The sequence below is a fragment of the Podarcis tiliguerta genome (assembly GCF_965153285.1).
Source record: "Podarcis tiliguerta genome assembly, chromosome: 2".
Classification (NCBI taxonomy): domain Eukaryota; kingdom Metazoa; phylum Chordata; class Lepidosauria; order Squamata; family Lacertidae; genus Podarcis; species Podarcis tiliguerta.
The window spans coordinates 72,938,121-72,962,562 of NC_139535.1; the positions used below are offsets into that span (position 1 = coordinate 72,938,121).

At 45.3% G+C, this 24,442-nt stretch overlaps 1 protein-coding gene across 3 annotated transcripts in view; it reads left to right on the plus strand.

Moving 5' to 3' along the window:
- The first annotated feature begins 664 nt into the window (after positions 1-664).
- Positions 665-24,442, plus strand: part of ADRB2 (adrenoceptor beta 2) — a 64,088-nt gene continuing 40,310 nt past the window's right edge. The window contains exons 1-2 of one of the 3 annotated variants that reach the window (XM_083418270.1): positions 665-2,257; positions 6,798-8,276. In XM_083418270.1, the coding sequence (XP_083274396.1) occupies positions 1,054-2,257; positions 6,798-7,000 (1,407 nt within the window). In that variant the 5' untranslated portion in view covers positions 665-1,053 and the 3' untranslated portion in view covers positions 7,001-8,276. Of the gene's footprint in view, positions 2,258-6,797; positions 8,277-24,442 lie in introns of those variants that run through there. The other 2 variants (XM_083418271.1, XM_083418272.1) reach the window with 2 other exon arrangements.

A 24,442-nucleotide genomic window follows, 5' to 3' on the forward strand; every position in this document is an offset into this window, starting at 1 on the left:
AGAGGCGAACACAAGAAAACTGGATGTGTTGGAAGAACTAGGGACAAGCCGACCATCGGATTTAGAAGGGATGGCAAAAGGCTATTGTTGCGGAGTGCAAAGGTTATGGAATAGGGGTGTGTTCCCCAAGCAGGGGTATGTATGGGGTCTGAATTCGGGTAGCGGTGGGCAGCGTTGCTGTAAAGCAGAGTGGCTGAGGACAGTACGCGCTGCAGAGAAAGAGATCGGGGTGTGCCTCTCTAGTCTGCCTTCCGCCACCACCCAAGAGTAGGCTCGTCGGCTCGTCCGGATCTTCTCTCTCCTTCCCGCCAAGCGCCTCACTTCCCACCAGGCGTGGCGCACAATTCCGCACCCGGGACCTTCTCCTGTTGCTCTTCCCAAAGCTCTCTGCTCTCGGGAGCCGACGCTGCTTGGGGAACAAGGCGCCCCAAACGAGGGGCAGCCACAGCAGCGAGCGGCGTCAGCTGGGAGATCGCGGGACCGGGGAGTTTGCCGGCGGCGGCGGACCAAAGCGGAGCCTTCACTGCGTGCACCTGCAAGCGGCGGCCGCGGGGCAGCTCGTCGGAAGGCGCCGCGATCCGCTGCCGCCCGTCGGTGCCCGCGCCGCTACTGTGCCGCTGGGTCTCTGTGTGTGGCTCCCTCCCTCCCGCCTATTGGCTGGGAGGTGCCCGACGTCACAATGGGGAGTTCCTATAACTCCCCCACACTCTCAACATAACGGGCTCCGGGCAAGTTCTAGGCAGTCGGGAGGTGACGAAAGGGAGGAGGGTCCGAGCAGACAAATGCCTCCGCGGCGGCAGGCTGCATGCGGCTCCCGGTCCCGCCAAGCCCCGCGTGCGCTCGCCAAGCCTGGATCTTCTCCAGCGCGCCCGTAGCGGCTACTGAGAGCAGAGAGCCTGCAAAGGGGTCAGCGGCCGGGCGCTTCGGAGCCTTGGTCACACCCGGCGGGACGGACAGACCCTCGACGCGCGGACCTGCCGAGAGGCGCTCCAAGTAAGAGCGGCGCGCAAGAAGGGCTCGGACGCGGCTGCTTCCCCGGAGGGGCCGAGCGCGATGGAAGCGGTGAGCGCCGCCAGCGCCCTGCAAGCCACGCTGGGCGCCAACAGCAGCAGCAGCAGCAGCAGCGGGCAGAGCGCGGGCAACTCCACCGGCTCGGAAGAGAGCTGGGTGGTGGGCATGGGCATCCTCATGTCCCTGATAGTGCTGGCCATCGTCTTCGGCAACGTGCTGGTGATCACCGCCATCGCCCGCTTCCAGAGGCTGCAGACGGTCACCAACTATTTCATCACGTCGCTGGCTTGCGCGGACCTGCTGATGGGGCTGGCGGTGGTCCCTTTCGGAGCCAGCCACATCATCCAGCTCACGTGGAAGTTCGGGAACTTCTGGTGCGAGTTCTGGACCGCCATCGACGTGCTGTGCGTGACGGCCAGCATCGAGACTCTGTGCGTCATTGCCGTGGACAGGTACTTCGCCATCACCTCCCCCTTCAAGTACCAAAGCCTCCTGACCAAGAATAAAGCCAGGATGGTCATCCTGTTGGTTTGGGTCATTTCTATCCTAACCTCCTTCTTGCCCATCCAGATGCACTGGTACAGAGCCACGGACTCCAAGGCCAAAGAGTGCTATGCCGATGAGACTTGCTGCGACTTCTTCACCAACAAAGAGTATGCCATCACTTCTTCCATCATCTCCTTCTACTTGCCCTTGGTAGTCATGGTCTTTGTCTACGCCAGGGTCTTCCAGGTGGCCCAGAAGCAGCTGAAGAAGATAGGCAAATGCGAAGGGAGGTTCCACCAGCAAAGTTCACAGCAGGAGCAGCAGGCTGGAAGGGGAATCCACAGGAGGGCATCCAAGTTTTGCTTGAGGGAACACAAAGCGCTCAAAACCCTGGGCATTATCATGGGCACCTTCACGCTGTGCTGGCTCCCGTTCTTCATCGTCAACATTGTGCATGTCGTCTCGGAGGACGTCATCCCCAAATTTGTGTACATCTTTTTGAACTGGGTGGGATATGTCAATTCGGCCTTCAACCCTTTGATTTACTGCCGAAGCCCAGACTTCAGGTATGCTTTCCAGGAGATCCTTTGCTTCCGGAGGTCTGCCCTGAAAATGTACGTCAATGGATATTCCAACAGCAATGGGAAAAACGATTTCAATGGGGATCACAATGGCTATCATATGGGACAAGAGAAGCCTAGCGAACTGCTGTGCGAAGAAGGAAGCCCCCACACTGGGGAAGAGTTTTTGCACTGTAAAGGTACTGTCTTGCATGGTAGCATTAACTCCCAGGAGACCGAGCCTAGCACAGGGGACTCCCTCTTGTCGTGATTGTTGTCATTGCAAAGTGCAGAGAATAGAATGTAGTGGCTGTCTGGCAGCCGCACTCAAGACAAGGTTTACCCAGAATGTGGGAGCTGCCCCGTAGTTTAGCAGTCGATGGAAATGTTTACGGATGGGCATATGTGGATTTGTATATGTGTATATTAGAGCTCCCTTCTTCCACCGAGGGTTAAGACACTGCAGGGTTAGCCTACAAAGGAGTTTATTCTTGTGATGTAGTGTTACCAAACTCATCTACCTCACAGGTGTAGGAATAATATTGAACTGAGCTGCTGTTCCTAAAACTGAAATCCCTACACGCAAGAAGGAATTTGGTGCTACTGATGGCTCACCCTTTCGTCGGAAAACAATAGCTTTAAAGACTGTTTTAAGGCAAGAAGTTAGGGTTGGCTGTAGAGTGCTTAGGAATCTGTAAAGTCAAGTGTTTACTTTTGTTTTCAGAATATTGTCCGTAGTAGTGACCAAGTTTCCTGAACATGTTCTTCGCTGCAGCAAGCATTACCTTTGAAATCCTCACTAATGTCAACTGTTTGTTGATATTAGCACAAAAACCCCTTTCAATTCCCCTTCAATTTAGATTTGTATTTATTTTCTACCCACACAACCCTGATCTTATCTCATTTTCATTAGCCGGCACTATTCAAATGCCAGATACTTATGTAGTTGTGAAAGCAGTACCTGGTGTTGCTTTCCAGCGAAACCAGTCCTCCCTCGCTGTTCATTTATGATAATTTCCCCAAGGCAGTAATATGCTGGTGTCCTGCATTGGGGCTCACTGTTCCCTATTAGAGTCTTGGCAAATGGACTGGGCGTCAGCTTAGATGACATGGAACCTGTGTGCATTAAACCTTGTAAAATCATTAACCCAAACTTTTTGCTGCCGTTGCCATAACCCAGAAAGTGACAGCAAGAGACCTAGAAGTGAAATACCTTTAAGCCTAGTTTGCATTAGGGTATAAAGCAGCATTTCATTTCTAAGGGCAGAGGAGCTGAATCACCTGCTGTGCCAATGATTTCATTTGCCCTTCTCTGACTTCTAGCCCAGCAATGACAGGAAGGTAAAAGTATTTATTACTCAGAGCAGTGCTTTGCTGGTTTTGGATCAACAAGTAGCTAGCAAGCTGTTCTCATTTAGGAACCCCCCCCCCCTAACTAGTTAAGTTTATGGAATGATTTTAAAGGCATTAACCTATTACAACTATAATTAAGGTAGTAATCACTCCCTTTCCACTAATTCCACTCTTTCTGTTTGACTAAAACACAGCCCACAAGAACCCACAGGCAATGAATTCTGGGATAGATCTGGGATTGACCTGGCCTATTATATTCCTCCTTCATTTGTTAAATTAGTACCCAGTGTGCTTGATGGTCTACCTCATCCCTGCCCTGGAGGTGTTTAGGTGAAGTAAAGGGTTTATGTGGCCATTTGTATTTTAGGTTCACTGAGCTGTATAGCCACTTCCCCTTGCACCATCAGACATCTTGCCCCTTTTGGTTCTTTGTAAAGACTGCCTTCCTTTTCTGTTCTGGGCCCGCAAATCATTCTGTGCTCTTCTGCAAAACTAATGAGTGCTGCTGCTTTTGAACAAAAGCTGAAAGTGTGTCGTGACAAAGCTTGTTGCTGTGTCAATCAAACTCACCCTGTTTCCTGATCTGAGTAGGGTGTACAACTCTTGTCACTTTTTGATTCGAAAAAAATAAAGACATCTCAAACGACGACAACAAATGACAAACTGTTAGGATTCTAGAAGCAGGAGATAATTCTTGAAATATTATTCTGAATGTTTTTGCTTTCACATCTGAACTGAGCTTTACTAATAAGGCTGAAACTGTTGCTGGGGATGCACAATCATCTCCCTGAGGCTGTCCGACTCAGTTTAGTGGGTATCTCTCTCTCTCTCTGTGTGGCGTACACACATATTATGAGTAGGCCAGCAAACATTGGCCACCTTCCATGTGAACTGCTGGATGTGAGCCTCTTTCGGTTGGAGTATATGACACAGTGACCTGTCGTGCATAACCCATAGATGTAGTGAAATACAGAATAATGAAATGAAATAATCGAGAAAGGCAGCATCTGCAGAAGGTCCCAGCATCTCCAGGTAGGGCTGGTGAGGAATCCTGTCTGAAACCATGGAGTGCCTTTGCCAGTGCTGAGCTAGATGGACCAATTTGACTCAATATAAGGCAGCTTCCTAAAAATCCATTTGTGTTTCTTCCATTGGCACAGAGCTCCCTCACCTGGCAACCAAAGCCTAACTCCCATTAATTTCTAATGTACTTGGGAGAGGAGAAGACTCATAGAATCGTGGCGTTGGAAGGGACCAGACAGAAGGAAGTATGCATTGTTTTTTTCCAGATTAATTTGACTCATGGCAACGAAGATTGTGATTCATTGTATTTCAAAGGATTCAGTATTTTTAGACACACTTTTGAAATAGCCTATGGCTCCATAGGAGACTTTCTAAGGCTGCCAGTCCTATACCCAGTTTTCTGGGAGCTGGAGCATAGGGTCCCTTTTTATGGAGAAATGCTGAGTCAGCTCAGCCTGGTTTTGATTTGCCTACTTTCTGGTTTGTTAGATTTTTCTGACATGTTGCTTTCCTTTTCTTCTGAGTTTCCTTTATGTCAGCTCCAGGGCTGTCAGATGGGAACCTGATATGATGCATGAGTCAACAGGTGCAAGAAAGAGGGGGGTAGGAAGTCTGAAGTGGGTGGAAGACAAGTGCCAAGCTATGTCGTCAGGGTCTTTGGTCCTGTCAGGACACAGAACAAACTTGCAGATGATCCAGCTATTGCTGTTTTACATAAGTACAACCCTCCCCCATTCCATGCACAACTTTATTTTCAGGGCATGATTGACAAGGGGATGTGAAAGTGCCCGAGACTGACACAGCAGAGGATATAATGCAATCTGCTGCCTCTCTACAAGGCAGTGGCACATTTTCATTTCCTGTTTGTCTGCCTATCTGCTCATTATTATTCTAATTCTTCCACTTAGCATCTGGGTAGCTGAACTGAAGGCCTTCCCAATCTTTTGGGAACAGAGTGCTATTTTAAGCTCCCCAGAACAACCAGAGATTCCCTCCCCCACCCCTACCCCCACTGTAAACATCAGGGAAATTGCAATGAGTAAAACATAATACTATATATATATTTCTTATGTTTGCAATATTGAAACCCATCCCCAGCATTTTTAAGGACATTAGTTCACCATAGGTAAATTTATAAATCACAGTAAACCATGGTTTATGAGGATGGGAATGAGCTGCCTTCGGTTTGTGCACCTCTCCTCCTCTGGCACATCCCTGAGAAGGAGATGAGAAGATTTCACATCCGTTTCTAGTTACTGCAGTTTAGCATTATGCCCCAATTCTAAACTCTGGTTAATTTTAGCTATGGTTTGTTGAAACAATCCAACTTCAAAACTCAAGCAGCAGTGGTTTAGAAATCCCAGGCATCAGAGAATGCCTTGTCTTCCTTCAACGAGTTCTTGTCCCCTTTCTACATTAACAACCTTGTGCGGTGTCAGGGCAGACCTCTTTGCCTCTTCCCTCTTCCTGCAGGCATATCTAAGGGGCCAAGGTAGTTGCCTGGGTTTGATTCATGTCATGTGACATTCAAAGCGAAAGTTCTTCCATCTCTCTGAAATGATGCTTTGAGTGATAGGTCAACTTCTTGGAAGCTGAAGTCATTTTCCTTGGCTCTCTTAATATCAGAGACTTCCTGTTAGCACAGAACTGTTGTTGTTTCAATATCTTTGAATGTGTTTGTCCATTATTATTATTTTAATTGCTTGAAATAGCTACTGGCCAATCATGGTGTCTTTCATGCTGCCGGCAGCCAATAAATACGTTTGGATCGGACCCTGAGAATTCTAATAAGAAGTTTCCTAGAATAGTGTCTTGATGGGAAAAACATTGGGGAAGGGGGGAAAACTTGTTCTTTTAGGCCTAGCCTCACTTTAAAATAAAAGTGTGTTGGGGACGCACTCAAAGCACTTTATATAAATATGTATGGACTTATATTTTGTTTATTGTCTGACACAATGTAATTTCAAGCAAGGGGCTGCTAAAAGAATTGTAAAGTAATGAGAAGCATGTATGATGTATGGGGGGAGGGAACAATTTTTGCATTGTGATATGAAACTGGCATTTGCAATCTTTTTGTGGTAAGGTAGTTCACGGTGTTGTCTGCAGGCCGGACATTGATCACCGTGATAAACAAACAAACAAACAAATAAAGGCTGAAAGCCTTTCTCAAAACAAGAACAAAAGTCTGCAAACAACTCTTAATGAAAGTGAGAGCAAGTGGTATGAACTGTATAGTGTTGACCGGAATGTATGGAGAGTTGTTTGTGCTCAAAACGCCTTTGGGATTGCCTCTCTTTGTTTTGTACATATTAAAGCACTGATGGACTTTCTGCTGTTTTACACTCCCTTTTTTTTTTTGCTTAGCAAACACCACAATGGGCATCACTCATTCATTAACGGCATGCCCTGGCTGGTGTGTCTTTATTCAACACATGCTTGATAGGGAAGTTCCTTTCTCTGGAAACACAGAAGAAGACTCCTGCCTGCCTGTCTCCTTTCTGGCTGAACCAGTGAAAGATTTGCTGAGTCCCATGAGAAATGCTGTTTGCAAAATGTGCAGCATTTAATTTTTCACAAAACTCTTCCATCTACCTCTGCTTTCTGAGCACAGCCAAACCCCTTAGCTCTGCAGTTCACAACACAGAGTACTAACCACTATACGATCATAGCTCGATTCATTTTTTTAAAAAGCTCTGCAGTTCAAAAGCATTTTTTGCCACATTCATATTTCCCGTCCCATAATGCACCTTCATAAACCTTTCAACTTGTGCCTCCGTCAGGCTTGAGGCTTGTTTTTACTCAGGTCAAGTTATTACGGGACTCAAAAGCCCGGCCCTTCCTGAACTTGGATGCAAGAGGAAGGACATGTTGCTGCAAGCTTTGGAGGGGAAATCCTACTGGCAGAACTCTGACAATTCTCCCTCCTGCTTGTCAAGTACACTTAAGGGATAGGCTCAGAGCAGCTCTCTTTCCAAACAGGATAGGAAAGCAATCATGGATTGTCTCCTGTATCTCTTCATTTACCCATAGGTTACAATCCTAAATGGATTTACAATGGAGTAAACACCAATGAACACAGTGGGACTTACTGCTGAGTAAACATGTGTTGTAATTATGAAACATGCTTCCTGTTCCTGTATACAGAAAGGTGTCTTTGATGGAATCAGACCACTGGTCCATTGAGCTCAGACTAGGGTTTCTGGCCCAAGAATGGACAGAACACTATGAAACAGAATGTAAGGAGAGGAACCTTCTAGGACAACGAATCTGGGATACTGTAAAACTCAACGCTCTGCACTATTCCCAACCTTTTGAAACACATGTTTTGTTGGGGGGCTTATTTAACACTGAGGTCCCCATGAAGCAGGGAAATTGGTGGAGAATCAAGAGCACAGGTAATTTGGACAATCTGAAGGGTGAGGTACTTAAAGGTAAAGATACCCCTGACCATTAGGTCCAGTCATGACCGACTCTGGGGTTGCAGCGCTCATCTCGCTTTATTGGCCGATGGAGCTGGCATACAGCTTCCGGGTCATGTGGCCAGCATGACTAAGCCGCTTCTGGCGAACCAGAGCAGCGCACGGAAACTCCATTTACCTTCCCGCCAGAGCAGTACCTATTTATCTACTTGCACTTTGACGTGCTTTCAAACTGCTAGGTTGGCAGGAGCAGGGACCAAGCAACAGGAGCTCACCCCGTCGTAGGGATTTGAACCGCCAACCTTCTGATCGGCAAGTCCTAGGCTCTGTGGTTTAACCCATAGCGCCACCCGCGTCCCATGGACTTTCCAAACTGAATAAGTGTGGAAGGAGAAGAGAAAGCAATAAAAACACTACTATTACAGCCACCTTGCAATGAAGTGCATCTTGGGTCTTGAAGTATGTTTTAAAATAGATTCAAACTCAGTAGATATTTCAGTGTTTAGAAAAATGAAGTTTAGATTGAGGGAGCTTCTCCTAGTTGTATTCCACATGACATGTTCTTGGGTGCCTTGTGCTTGCTGGATACCAATCATCGTACTCAAACAGCAGGCAGATCATTGCGGTTTTTGTTTTGTTTTTTAGTGTTATTGATTGGTTCTTCCCCTCTTCTTGCTCATTATGAGGTCCTAAGCAGGCCCAGTGTGTTGCTTCATATTCGTAAGAAGCCTGATAACATCTCAGGGCTGTACTGTATGTGGAATAATGGCCCTAGAAGGGTACACAATTGAGAAAAGTCAACAAGTCAACAAAAACATTTTCTCTTCAGATAAACATTAACAGCCTGTCCTAGCACTGTGAAACCTGACACAGGGAGGGGACTTGGCAAAATCAGATGATGTTTGCTAATGAAGCCTGTTTCACACCGCATATGGCTTTTAGGTCAGTGATGTGGGGCAGAAAATATTCCAAAATGAAAAACGCTTTGGGAAAATTTCCAGGCATTTTATTTTTCCACGGAAAATATTCCGTTTCATAAGTTCATTAATATCAATGAACGGATGACCACTTCAGATGCAATATTAAGCAGGTCTAACAGTTTCAGCTTACTAAAAACATTGCAAATTACTCTATGGCACATACCTCTGATTTGAATAGGGCATTTCCCTGCAATTCCACCCCCCCGCTTCAAAATTTTCCAGAGAGACCAAATCACTGGCTTAGGTACAGGAGACTAGCATGCAGTACAGCACATTCACTGGAATGCAAACATGTTTACTCTGCCAACAGTATTTCAGGATTCCCTAAAGAAGACTCAGAATACAAAACTATACATGTCTACTCAGAGTAAGCCCTGCTGAGTTCAGTGGGAGATATTTCCAGGTAAGTAAGTTTAGGACTGCAGCCTAATACACACCTGCAGACAAAGGTGTCAGGACCAGTCTTTATTATAGATAGAATTGTTTATTACATTTGTATCCTCTCTTAACTCCAAGTTGCTCAAGGCAACACCCATATTTCTCCACCGTGTTGCCTTTTATCTACACAACTTCATGAGCTGCAATTAGACTGAGGGAGAGCGACAGGCCTCAGCTCACCCAATGACCTTTATGGCTGAGTGGGAATTTGATCTCAGGTCTTCCCAGGCCCAGTTTCACACACTAACCACTATACCACAATTTTTTTAATTTGTTTAAAAAGGTTAACATACCACTTAATAAAAAAACAATATTCTAAGTAGTTTACAGAAATTATATATTCATTAAAGGTAAAGGTACCCCTGCCCATACGGGCCAGTCTTGACAGACTCTAGGGTTGTGCGCCCATCTCACTCAAAGAGGCCAAGGGCCAGCGCTGTCCGAAGACACTTCCGGGTCACGTGGCCAGCGTGACATCACTGCTCTGGCGAGCCAGAGCCACACACGGAAACGCCGTTTACCTTCCCGCTAGTGAGCGGTCCCTATTTATCTACTTGCACCCAGGGGTGCTTTCAAACTGCTAGGTTGGCAGGCGCTGGGACCGAGCAACGGGAGCGCACCCCGCCGCGGGGATTCGAACCACCTACCTTTCGATCGGCAAGCCCTAGGCACTGAGGCTTTAGCCCACAGCGCCACCCACGTCCTATATATTCATTAGAGACAGCAATAAAAACAGACTTCTGGGCTCCATCCACACGCTATGCATTTAAAGCAGTATCATACCTCTTAAAGCAGTCAAGACTTTCCCGAAAGAATCCTGGATTTGTTAAGTGCGCTGAGAGTTCTTTTGAGACCCCTATTCCCTGGGAAGTAAGGCCAGCAGCTTCAGTACTCTTCCCTTGTGTATATTTCTACTCTGATTGACCATCACCTAGAGCTGTAGTTTGGTGTGATTGCTTGGCTCTTTTGGGTTGAGGTTGCACCAAGGCTATGCTTGACTCTGGCTACATTTACACATTGTAAGCTGGACTTTCTGTCTTACAGTGATTTAGCTAGAGTGAGCAGTATGCTGGTGCACTCACTTCACCTCCTCTGGTGTGAGCAGGATAAATAACTGAGGAAGCCTTAGCTTTGCATTATGTCTGAATCAGAGCTTGTGGTTTATTTCTCTCTAACAAGCCACGATCACCGGCCAACCTGTAGCCATGGCTTGTTGGGGAGCAACAAACCATGATTTCTGCTTCAAACGTAACAGGAGGCTGAAGCTTTCTGATTTGCTTATCATGCTCCTGCTGGGGAGGAGTGAAGCAGGAGCAAATTGGGCAGCAAGTACCAGCATGATGCTCATACACAATAAACAATGACATGTCAAAAAGTCTGGCTTATTGTTATGTACAAACACAGCCATTGGTTGCCGATAGGTGGTTGTTGCATGACTGGGTCCGTAAACTATGTGAAAATATTTCACATGGCTTAATCTTTTTTATTGCTGAGCAAATTGCTGGAAAACGAAAATATTACATTAATATTGGTGGCAGCCTAGTATGCAGAGTTAAAAACTTCCTGGGACATGTTTTGCTGCAGTTTACTCAAGTTATCACTCCAGGAGCGCCCCGTTTTGATGACACAGGGTACTGAGCTGTTGCGCTCTGTGAGTTTTCTGCCCTCATGACAGTGCTTGCAAATATTCCAGGAGATATGGGAAACTGTAGAAATCTGTCGGCTGACTCAGCAGCAAGAGGCAAGTTGGTGCTGTCAGCATATTACATGCTTACGCCCAATTTTCGCTTTGGATCAGCTCGCACATGGAGCCTTTGTGCTATCTCAGCTACCCTAAATTCTGAGATTCAGTCCACAACTTCTGCTGCTTGAATTCCACGTGAACCTTGTATAATCTTGTGCTTGTAGTCCATACCAAATGGACGGGGGACCTCAGGCTGGGGCGGGAGAGGAAATGCAGCCCTGCAGGCTTATCTGGTCCCTGGGTCTCATGCCATGTCACACTTGCTCCCTAGCCACGCCCTCTTTCCCCAGGCCACGCTCCTCACCTGCCCTGCTTTATACACTCCTTGAGTGCTTCCGCTTGGTTGCAATGTGTCCTTGAACTCTGCCAGTGCATCTTGCTTGCTTGAATGAAGCCTAGTGCAGGGTGTGTGAAGAAATCAGCCTGCTGTTCAAAGGTGAAATTTACATGTGTTGCTCTTCCCCCTTTTGCCCCTGACCCAGCCCACCACTGGCATGCAGCCCCTTGCCCAAAAGGGAGTGTGGCCCTCAGACTGAAAAGGTTTCTCTGTCCTCCTATAGAACTTATTTCCTGGGCTTATGGAGTTTAATTCAGGCACATAGGAACCACCTGCTTTATGATCAATGTCAGGGTCCTGCTCTCTTTCCCATGTGGAACAGGTGGGCAGGTATAAGAGACGTGGTCTACTGTGTGGTGGTGGCACCAGAGCCATTTCATGCCCTCCAAATGAAGAACTGCCAAGCTTCTTCTTACTGCCTCTTTTAAGATCTCTGTTGAAGACATGTCAGTGTTTTAAATACTTTTAATGTTTAGTTATTGCTATTCTTTAATGTTTAGTTTTATCCTTGACCGTCATATGTGTGACTGCTGCTCTTACAACAGTTGCCTTTAATTTAGTTTTTCCTTACTGTTATTAGTTTTACTATTTTGCGCATTGTGTTTGTTTTGAATTGTGTGTTTCATTATTTTCATTATTTCTAAATTCCAGAACAGTAGGACAGGAAAAGAAAGGCGTTTCTCCTCTCCTGCCACAACTGCCAGTCTGGGTTGGCCAGCTCTGCAAGGGTACACTTAGGAAGACTGCCGCCATATTTCCCTTATGCTATCTTCTAAGCTTGGGCAGAAGTGAGACCCAAGTGCTTATGAAAGGAGGCAGGGAGAACACTTTCAGCCATCTCTCATCAGAGCCCAAGATAGCTCACTGCTCTCTGTCAAATCCCACTGAGGCACACACATGTAGTGTGCGGTCAAATAGTCTAGGCGTGCGATGGGCAGAAATGTCCTGTTGAGTCTGGCACAAACACACACAAGGGTGTCAACAGGCAATTTATGCAGGTGATTTAGGAGAGGACTGTGTATGCTGCCTTGAGCATACATTAAATAAACAAATAACAGCAATCTCATCAATTATATAAGTGGTGAATTCTACTCACTCAAGTTTGCTAACAACTGTTTATAGCTAAAGCTGCTAACAGAAGTTAAATGTAGCATAGTATGGATAGGCCTCCTACCAAAGTGTAGTGATGTGAGCTTCATCTTCTCTGGGAGCAGCATCCCTGCTGTTAGATAAGCCTCGCCTAAAGTCCACGGGTGTATCAGAAGCAGCCTGAATGCTGAGCGAAGGATTGCTGACAAAATTGGTACCCCAAAATACTTGATGCCAGGATTATTATTTTAAAAAATAATTAAAAGAAAATACGAAAATGCCAGAATGAAGATGACGAATAATAATAATAATAATAATAATAATAATAATAATAATAATACTCTACTCTTATCCAACACCTGATCTGTGTATTTATTTATGGGCTTCAATAATGGACAGACTTCTGCGATTGCATGAGAAGCAATGCTGATCTCATGCTTCCAGCCTCTAACTCCTGGTTTTGAAGATTACATAAGCGATTCGGAAATGTGGCATTAAGGACTCTCCATTCTGCCGTTGTCCTTGCCTATCCGGGCTTCAGTCTTGTGTATCACATTCCCTTCACCATATCTTATTTCCTTCATCATATGTTCTATGTGATTCTATTTAACCTGTGTGTTTTATCCAGCCCTTATGACGACAGTTAATTTGGGACAGATTGTTCATTGCCCCAAATTAGACTCACTCCTTTCCTGCCCCCAACAAAAAATTGTACACTGTACCTTTGCTAGGTTGCCAAGACACCATCTATTGCACTTTTCTCAAAATGAACAAAGTGTCCTAAGCAAACTTTCATGGGCTAACACATCTCCCTTGCAGAGTCTACTGAGCATGTAAGAAATGCAATGCTGGAGGAGCCTTGGTGTCTTGATGTCAGGGATAGTCAAAGTGGTGCCCTCTAGAGGAGCACCACTCCCATCCTCACTGACCATTGTCCATACTGTGCGGGGCTGATGGGAGTTGCTGCTCTAAACATCTGAAGGGCACCACATTGCCTGTCCTCATAAGTTCCTTAGAGCTGCTCTTACCTGACCAACCTCTCTTTAAAAAAGTATTTGAAAATATTTTGCATTGAATCTGTGGCAGTTAACTGATTTGGAGAGCCTATTTTAAAAAACGGAAACGGTATTAACATGCCCTCAGATGTCCCTCAGTAGAAATCTTGGCCACTTGGATTTTGCCTTCTCCATCAAAGTCAACTTGAAGTGTTTCCGTTCATGCCAGCATTCAGATTTCCAACCCACTGAGAATCCAAAATGCTAGGTGTCCTGTTCCCAGATAGGAATGCTGAGTGCTGTTATGATTTTGCCTCCCCAACAGGTAGGTTCACATTTAAAGGCGAACCTACCAAATCCTCCCTTTCCCAAAACAATGTGCAAACCAAAACACAGCCATCTTAATGTAATTTTTAAATGTTTGCTGATAACTTTTTTATGCCACCAGGCTTATGCATACAAGTAAAATAATTGCTTTAACAGTCAGCTAGCGATTTTAATTGTTGTATGCCTTTTAGCCTATGGGCGTGTTGATAACTGTTGCAAATCATGTTAGTTTTTAAAATGAAACTGCAGTATATAAATATTTTTATAAATAAAATAAATACATTATGCATTTGTGATGCTATTCTCCAGTCAAAAATGCACATATTCAAATGTGCATACAAATGTACATATTATTGAAAATAGCATACAGAAGTGCAGCATATTAGGAAACAGTGGTTTGCAAAAATGTCTATATTGGACAAATATATACATATATATTAGGATAATTTTGAGCTGAAATGCTGATGAATTTTCACAAAGGCTTTTAGAAACAAATCACAAACAGGTGTGGGAATGTGGAGAACCGAACTTAAGAGTGGAAAAATAAGAAACTGTGGGAAACTGAAATTGACAGATTAGCCCATCCTTACTTGAGGCCCAGACACCTTTAAGCCTCCCAATTCAGTGGGAGACAAGACAACAGTGGCTCCTCCTGCCATATTGCTTTCCAGTCCTCTGGTTTGCGGTTACCTCCTTTCCCCCCTGCTCTGTGATGCATCTTGGAGTCCTTCTCACTACGATAGATGATGATGGGGCAGTGTACAACAGTGTCAGGACAGGACAATCAGCCATTGCACTGAAATATTTAAAGCTCTGCTGATGAGGTGGCAATTGTAGTAGATTGTTGAAAGCCAGCAAGACAGAAAACAAGATGCCGGACAGTCTGCTGGGCAGATCGGATTGAGGTTTCATTGTTGCAAAGAAGGGAAACTGAATCCATGGATTTTAAGTGCCGCTTACCCAAGAATAGCTTTGTGAGATAATGAGCATCAGTTGTTAGAGTAGAAAGCACAACTCGATTAGAGTCATAAGGGAAGGGGAACAGTGATTGACCATCCATTTTCTCAACGAATGAGATCTTTTTTAAAACAACAACAACAACCTATTAATAACTCAGCTGAATGAAAAGCCTTATTGTGGAATGGGATGCTTACTTAAATTATACCCTCTCAATAGAAGAGAATTATAATAGAAAGGGTGTATAATATTGCTGGAAATTAGCAAGACTACACAGAGGAAACTAATCTTATTTACTCTTGTGTCTTTTGTACAATCATACATACTGCTGAGGGGAGGGGAATGCTAAGAAATTTAAATTTTTGCAGGTAATTGCTTATTATGTATGGTTGGGCCCAATTTGCTTCACACGTGTTCAAATAATGACTATTACTGGTACTTCTAGTGCTTGAATTGTATTCTTAAAGAGAATGTTTCTATCATTGTGTCAGGTTGCCTTCCCATGCATTTTTTCTGTCTCTTCAAGGGCTGGCCCTGTTATTGGGCAGAGGGAGACACCTGCCTGAGGCAGCAGATGCTGGGAAATGGGTGGAGGTGTTGAACAAGCCTAGGCAAACTTGGCCCTCCAGATGTTTTGGCACTACAACTCCCATCATCCCTAGCTAACAGGACCAGTGGTCAGGGATGATGGGAGTTGTAGTCCCAAAACATCTGGAAGACCGAGTTTGCCTATGCCCCTTGTTGAAGGATAGATCTGTGAGTACCACTCAGCCTGCCCAGCATTCTGTCCTTCCCTCTGGTGCAGTGGAAGATGCCGTCCGATTCGCCAGTGTTGACAGGCCTGCTAAACATCTGGGTTTTCCTGGATACGTCCAGGAATTGGAGGGTCAAAATGGCATCTGGGCGGATTTTCGCCCAATCAGCAAAAATGTCTTGGAAAACCTGGATATATGGGAAATAGAGCATTTTTTTCAAAAAGACAAATGCTGTAAAAAAGACTTTTTTTGGGGGGGGGGGGGAGAGATGTTCCCCAAAAAGCTCAACCACATTGTCCGAAATTTCACTTTGGGGAATATGGCAACCCTAGTCAGATTCCACTGCCAGTCCAGGTCAGCTTCTGTAAAATGGAAGGGACACTGTATTGTCCATTTTCTGAAGCAGCAAAATGCTTTGGGCTCTTTTGACAATAAAGTGTCTGTACTGTAAACAGTAAATGTGCCAATTGCTGAAGTGTCCTCGAGTCTACAGAGGAGGTGGCAGTTCAGCGGAGGGGGGTCTGTTCTGCTTGCAGAAGCTGCTGGGTTCAATCCCTGGCACCTCCAAGTAGGGCTGGAAAAATCTCCCTGTCTGATACCTTGCTGAGCCGCTGCGAGTCAGTGCAGGCCATACTGAGTTAGACTAAAGCTCTGACTCAGGCAGCTTCTTATATCCACAGCCTATTCCTTCAGGCTTTGTAGAAAATCAGTTTCTAGTGCTTCACAACAAGCAGACAGCAGTTCTTCCTTTGTTGTAGGGGATTCCAGACAACCTTCCTTCTTGATAGCCAATAAACTTTATGTATCCTTTGGAAAGCACCAATAGCTTTGCCCATGTAAAAGCAAAGCTGCTGAGCGGGGTGTGTGTGTGCATGCATCTGTTTGCTCTAAGCATTAGTTACTCACCAGAAACCCAGCCCTGAGTGTCACCGTGGAGCCATTTCACATTCTTCATGCCACTTGAAAGCAGTTTGAGGAGTGCAGCTGCAAAAGGCATGCCTTTCTCCTAGACACTCCTTGCCGACTTCAACTCTTACCCTTCTAAAGACACACACACAAACCCACAAGGGTTTTAATTAGGTGGTATCAAACCCACACAATTGGCAACTTTCTAATTACATCTCTCTTTTGGAAAGCATTTAGCTTTCTTTCCCATGACCAGTCCGTAAACATGAATCCAGCCTTAAAATCTTTAAACATAGCTCTAGGTAAATCATTCTAGAGTAATATAGACAGTAGAGGTTTGGAGTTGGCTATGAGAGAGCTGAATTCTATTCAGTACTCAGCCATAGGTTCTCAGGGACGGGGGTGGGGGGGGAGGTTGGCCCAGCCAGACTCAGATGCCCAAAGGTGGTGGTGTTTTCTTTTTTTTTAAATAACTGCCTGCATAGGGCTATTTGAGGATTAAAGAGAGATTAATGTTATCATTGTAAACTATTTTGCATGCTAAAAGCATTATTGAAATCCCACTGTCATCCCACTATATTTCTAAACATGTCATTGAAAAAGTGGCAATGCAATTTGATTTTGGCATTATTTCTGTACTGCTTTTGGGCTTCTTAAAATACAACAGTGCTGGCATTTTGTTATGTATTCCTCTTATGAGCAGCGTTTTCTCCTTCCCCAGCATAATGAATCCTTTAGCCCAACATTCTGGTAGTATGAAGTCCTTCCCACTGAATCTTAAAGGTAAAGGTACCCCTGCCCGTACGGGCCAGTCGTGTCTGACTCTAGGGTTGCGCGCTCATCTCACTCAAGAGGTTGGGAGCCAGCGCTGTCCGGAGACACTTCCGGGTCACGTGGCCAGCGTGACGAAGCGGCATCTGGCGAGCCAGCACCAGTACCGCACACGGAAATGCCGTTTACCTTCCCACTATAAAGCAGTACCTATTTATCTACTTGCACTTAGGGGTGCTTTCGAACTGCTAGGTGGGCAGGAGCTGGGATCGAACGACGGGAGCTCACCCCGCTGCGGGGATTCGAACCGCCGACCTTGCAATCAGCAAGTCCTAGGCACTGAGGTTTTACCCACAGTGCCACCCGCGTCCCTCCACTGAATCTTACCTGCACTTAAACCCACACTTTCTTGTCTGGGTGTTATTAACAATGAATATATTGCAGTCAAGTTTAGGATTAGGGAATTATATCAAAGCATATGGTTAGGGCTGCCAGATTGTAATTTGCTCTGTCATTTTAAAACTAACAGTTTAGCAGCAGATGCTGCAATACCCTGCCTACTTAGCCATTGTCTCCACCCACCCTACAGCTGTCACCTGGTTTCTGTGTCATGTTCTTGGAATTCAACTTGCCCCTGTAGGCAGCAGAGTGTGGCAACAGAGGTGCTGTGGTCTGGGGTGGTGGGGAGTCAAAACCCATTACTATTTCTGCATCAGGGTCTCTGACTCCAGTCAATGGCCGACCTTGGCAATTCAAATTTCAGTGATGCTCTGCACAACACCAAACCCCAATAACCTAGAGCCACACAATCAGCATGAAAGGGGAGCATTTTAGCACGTGAGAAGAAGTCTTCTCATGCTGATTGGAGCCAAGCAGAGTGAAAGGAGATGAATCAGCCACTGAGGATTGACTCCTAGGGTCACTCTGGAGAAGGTGTGCAGGAAGAACACGGAGGAGGTTTTTGTATGTTCCAAAGCTCAGCAATTAGGAACAATGAAGACACAAGGTTCTTCGTTTTCAAGAGAATGGTGTGCAAGTTCTGATACATACAAAGGAACTTCAAGGAAATCACAACGTAAGTCACTGCAGCAGAAGATATTGGAGCACTCCAAGTCATTTGCCCGTGTACGTGCAAAGAAAATAGTTGATCTAGCTGAATGGCAACACGCAGAGAGCTGCATTGATCATTGCAATACATCCCTAAAGATTTTTAATGTATAACTATACTATAATTGTATAATCTTAGATGGTTGTCTTATCTTAGAAGGGTATGTGGCTGTGAGGGGGCAAGGCTATGACTATAACGAAGGGACTCTGCACTTCTGAATGTGCTGCCACCACTGTATGGCAGGCAGAAGGACTGGGAAAGGAATGGGGTGAGGTGGGAGAAGCTGCAATGTGACTGCTTAACAGGTATTTTTAATGCTACACCATGAATCTCCAGGTTACAGTCTGGTAACACTGAGTCTTGATGAACTCAGTGGATTTACTTTGCTCCATAAATGGGTTCTTCAGGGGGTGAGAGTGGCATGATTCCAATCGGTCCCTTCTGCTGTCCATCCTGAATATTTTGAGCACGTTGCTAACTGGGAAGGCTCAAACTTTTCTCAGGCCTTGCCCCCAGCCGAAATCTCTCCCCCCCCCATGCAGCTCTCCCTTCAGAAACAGTCTGAGAACCAGCAAAGAATCTCATTCTTTTTTTTGAAAGGCCACTTAGAGAGCAAAACAGCTTCGGCTCTGCCTCACTGATACTGAAATATGTCTTCACAGCAATGTTTTAGGTTGATAGGTTCTGGAATTATTCTCTTTCCCCAGTATGGTTTTCATTTCAAGAGTTATCTTTTGTTGTGCTGTGTAAATCAAGAATTAGTTCCTACTGAAGGAAATGCAACAAATGAGACTCATTAGTTTGTGGACCTCAGAAAGTATGGGCTGTGTAGCACAACTGATAGCATGATCAATAGCTATTTATAACCATTTATTTGATGGGCTTTTTATATAACTGAGCTGGGCAGGCAAACAATACTTCTTGGTAATTTATTTTTCTAGGACTTATGAGATCTTCTCAAAGAGTATGAGGCTGAAATGCTGAAACCATTTGTCTGGGGCAGACCGATTTAAAGTCTTGTGTTTCTATAACAGATTCTCAAAATGAGTGGCTGCTGTGGGAAGTGGAGCAGCTCCCCATTTCACTTCCCTGTATAAAGAATTGCTGTTCTCACCTTGCAGGCCTCCAGACACCCAGCTGCACAATGCCCATATTTCTGTTCTCCATACCGTAAAATTCGTGCCACCACTATGCACCCAGAGTAAGGATGTGTGAGGAAGATACTTTGTCAGCTTTTCACGGTGGACTGACCTTGTCCAAGTGTCCCCAACCTGTATGTGGATCAGAATGCAGTTCCCCTTCGGATCACACACTTCTGTGGATTTTGTGATGTATTTTCAGTGCACAAAAAGTGCGTGCACACACACTCACACACACACACACACACACACACACACACCAATTTATGCAAAAGATACATGCAAAATGCATTTTTATGGCTGAACAAAAGTGTTGAGAAGTGTGCATTTTACATTAAAAACTTCATTTTATCTAAAAAGTGCACACAAAATACATGTAGTGGCTGGAATAGGTCCTGGGAGATCAGGGTTTAAATCCCCACTCAGCTGTTGAGTCTCACTGGGTGGGTGACCTTGGGGCAGCCACCACCTCTCAGCCTAATCTACCTCACAGGGTTATTGTGGGGATGAATGGAGGTGAGGCAGCCATGTATGCCACCTTGAACTCCTTGGAGAAACAGGTGGGGCATAAAGGCAATTAATAAGTAAAATAAAATAATAAAAAGTACAAAAGGGAATGGAACTTGCACACAGCAGGATGGAACAGGCAAAGGGATGAGTGCCACGATGAGACCCAAAACAGGATAGAATTAGCTGCTCTCTCCATCCTTTTCTGAAAATGATTGGGGCAAAAGCCTCGGAGCTCAACAATATGTTGGTTCTGGGTGGGAAGATAAAGGAATGGATGCCCATGGTTGTGCACTGCCAAGATTCCTGGATAAGGAAACATTGCTTTAGGTCAGGGGTCAGCAAGGCTTACCTTGCCTGGGCTGGTTCACTGCCACGGAGCCCCCTCTGTGGGTCGGATCGCGAGCATGCGTGAGCGTGCGCGCCTGCGATTTCCGGCATCTGCATCTGTGCAGACACGATTTCCGGTGTTTGCGTCTGCAGAGACACGATTTCTGGCGCCACGGAATCGGGTCCCTGTGCTGTGCTGTGCCGGTTTAGCGCAGTGTGTGGGGACTCGTCAAGCAGGCAGCTCGGTTCGGGGCGGCTGGGGGGCTGGTAAAACAACCCCTGTGGCCCACTTGTGGCCCATGGGCCTTAGGTTGCCGACCTCTGCTTTAGGTTTTATGGTTTGGTTTTGAGAGTAGCAGAAGTTAGGTCTCTAGTACTAGAAATGCAACTGGGTGCTAAAAGAAGACTGACAGGTGACTTCAGCCAGTGTTGAGAAGAAGAGTTTGGATTTGAAATCCTGCTTTATCACTACCCAAAGGAGTCTCAAAGTGGCTAACATTCTCCTTTCCCTTCGTCCCCCACAACAAACACTCTGTGAGGTGAGTGGGGCTGAGAGACTTCAAAGAAGTGTGACTAGCCCAAGGTCACCCAGCAGCTGCATGTGGAGGAGCGGAGACGCGAACCCGGTCCCCCAGATTACGAGACTACCGCTCTTAACCACTACACCACGCTGAGGACAATAGCTTAAGCCTGTGTGCAGAGATAGCCCCCCTAGCGTCACGTTATGGGAAAAGTTAGAACTCGTTCACATGATGCTGGGATCATGGGTTACATCTAGATCAGATGTAACAGGGTTGCCTATCCAGAACCAGACTTTTCAACATCAGGACCCCCAATTGTCTCATAGAAAGCTGCGTTATTTTGGGCCAGCTCATTAGCTTATCCAGATCGTCTCAGTATTGTCTTCACTTACTGGCAGCAGCTCCCCAGGATTTCAGACGGAATTATTCCCCAGGACATGCCAAGGATTGCACCTGGGGTCTTTTGCAAGCAAAACATCTGCCCTTTCACTGTGCCATAACGCATGTTGCTGTCAACCCTTTGTTGGAAGCCTTTGCAGTGGTAAAATGTATATCTGTGCCTAAAAATCTCAGTGTCTTGTCATGCACAACAGGACTGCATATGGCGGCACTTCAATGGTTTGCAAACAGTTTGTACTTCCAGAATGGAAGCCCCGTATAAATGTGCTTCTGTGACATCAAATACAATTACAGTAACTTATTTTAGATTGCCATTGGGAGAATAACATGTGAGCTGTACCTTTTGGGCCCCTTCTCCCTTGTGAGTCTGCAAGCTGACGTGTTAGCAGGTGCTAAGTGGCAGCTGTGGTCAGATCTCACTCGCAACGCTAGGTGATGACAAACTGTACAGTACCGTGCTGCGGCAGTGAAGGGCAGGGGAGGGGGTGTGTGATTCCGCTGGGTTGAACAACAGAAAAAACGGCATAATTAAGGTCAGGAACTTAGCTCACGAGCTGACGCTCGACAGCCACAAACTTGAGAGCAGTAGCGGGTATCTCAGGAAGTGACACAGTTTCTCAGCACAGCTAAGTTTGCTTTGGCTTGGAGAGCCAAAAACGAAGAAAAGACAACATACACCCACCACGAGAAAATCCTGGCTTTTGTCACTGCCAGCTTCATAAACATCCAGCCTTGCAAACATCCCCCAGTTTGATAACACAGCCTAGCGTTCCCTCTGGAATCCTCAGGGAATGTGCCTTGATCCAAACAAGGGGATTTTTTTTGGTGATATGTGCACTGTTTTCTGCACTAAGATAATCCACCAGAGGCATATGAAACTGCTGCAAAATTCTAGAGCAGGCATCTGCACACACAGCACCAGGCTACAACCAGCTGGTGTCCTTGGGAAATCCCTAAGCCCACCTGATCTACTGCTGGGGAAGGAGGCCAAATTTTGTGCAGCAGCTATTAAAATACGACATATAATGATTAGCACCCAGGATTAGTAGAACATATTGACCAATGGACACTCCTAGGTCAGAAGCATTTCCTTTCTGACAGATAAATGACCACACAAAACTACTCTTTCATGTATACACGATTTTATATTATTTTATACATGATTTTATATTATTTTACCTTGCCTTGAGCTTTTAAATTTTGTAATTGGTGGTTTTTTGTTTTGATACTGGTAATTGACTTGACTACTGCTGAGGAACAAGAATCCAGCCTGGTCATTCCTTCTAGTCATTATTTAATACCTGAGCTGCATGTACTTCTAGGAAAAGTTATTTGGCAGAGGAGAGGTGTGTGGAGCTAGATGACAGAATCTTTTGGCTATATTTCTAAATTCTGAACACCAAAAAGACTTGCATAGATCACAGCCGCACCATACATTTAAAGCACTCTTGCTCCTCCCAAGGAATCATGGGAACTATAGGTTACCCCTCACAGAGCTACACTTCCCAGCTCCCTTAAGAAATTGCAGTTTCCAGAATTCTTCGAAGGAAGCCATGACTGTCAATTTGAACTTGGCAATCTATGCAGATGGCTTTGTATCACTCTCTCCCACATAAACCTGAAATTGAGGTATGCGGAGCTGCTAGAGGACACCTAGAGAAGAGAAGGTAAAAATTTATGTTTGATTTCTAAGGAGCCCATTAGGCTCTTTCTCAAGGGACCAGGGTTACCATACCATATGTAATGATCTCTGGCAGGCAAGCAAGCCCTAATAAGAAGTAATGACTCTCCGGCAGTTTTATGTACATTTATTTACAAAAAGACACACCCAGAGCCCAGCATCTCACCTGCTCCCATTTATGCTTGTTGCTCAGTCTGAGGTTTCTCTCCTCCCACAGCGGGAATGACGCCAGACTCCCACCTTTTCCCTCTTGCCCTTCTGTTGCCTTCTGATTTTATCCAGACGCCTGGATTGGGGACTGAGAGGCTGACCTTCCCCCTCCTCCCTACCCCCACTCGACACAGACTCAGACCTCTGCTTATCTGCTGATTGCCTAGCAACACTCTGGCTGCCTTCCAACTCTTCCTCTCCTTGAGAGCTAACAGAGTCTTCCCCGGGAAGGGGGGGTCAAACTGCCCTCTCTCGACTGTCAGCCAGCTCTCATCTGCAGAGTCAGTCCCTCGTTCACTTAGCTCAATTTCTGAGTCTGACTCTTCCCCTGCACTCTGGGGGGGGGGGGCATGTTCCTGTCATACGTACATACATACATAGCTGTTATCCTTGGTGTCCTCCTGGACTACACCTCCCATCATCCCTGACTCTTGGCACATTGACTAGAGCTGATGGCACCACATACCTATTGAAAACCAATAAATATACAATGTGTTACATAGGAAATGCTGTTTCATGCTGAATGCTAATGACATTATTACTCCTGGAAGAGAAGTCTCCTTATTCTCTGTCTCCCAGCATTTACGTATTATAAGTCTTTTCTGTAGAATTTGTACCAGACTGAATAATGTTCAGCAGTTTGCAATGAAAAGCATTTGCCCTTTTAGCAAAAGCTTTTTAAACTGTCTTTATTTAAGTTTTGTTTTAAGAAGGCATTATTATAGTGAAAAGTATAAGTGTCCCTATCTACTAAAGGGAGGGGGTAGCATTGGGCTCAAGGATGCAAGGGTTAAAATGACAAGAAGAACAAAGCAATTGTATCATACTTGCCTCCAATATTATTCCTGAATGAGACAAATCATTAAGTAGCATGGTCCATCAATATAAAAATAAATTCCATCTCCATTTTGATAGCAATGTACTTACTCCCTGATTTCTAAATGGTCTTATTCCTCAGTAACTATCATAGACATCTCTTGAGAGTTCCAGTGTGGTTAAACCTGTAGTACATATGGCTATTATCCAACTTCATGGAATCCTCTGGGGTCAATTGTGATTTTGGCATGATGTTTTGACTACAAAAGTTTCATTAATTTGTGCTTAAGAGATGGTTGAACACAAAGTCCATAGGACAATATAGGCTGGCCCAGAGAATTCTAATAATGCCATATCATATGCCTGTTTTGAGTTGGACCTTGAAGTCAGTAAGAAAATGCTGAAGGAAATTACTGACAAAGAGTTGGAGATATTCGGGGAGGCTAACTGCATCTTTGTTAGGATCTTACTTGGCCATGTAATCCTAAAATGTGGGTGGTGGCAGGGGTTATTTAGGTCTGCCACGATGGGCCTTCCTCTTAGGAAGTTTCTTTCAAACTTTGGTCATGTGCCCATCTTT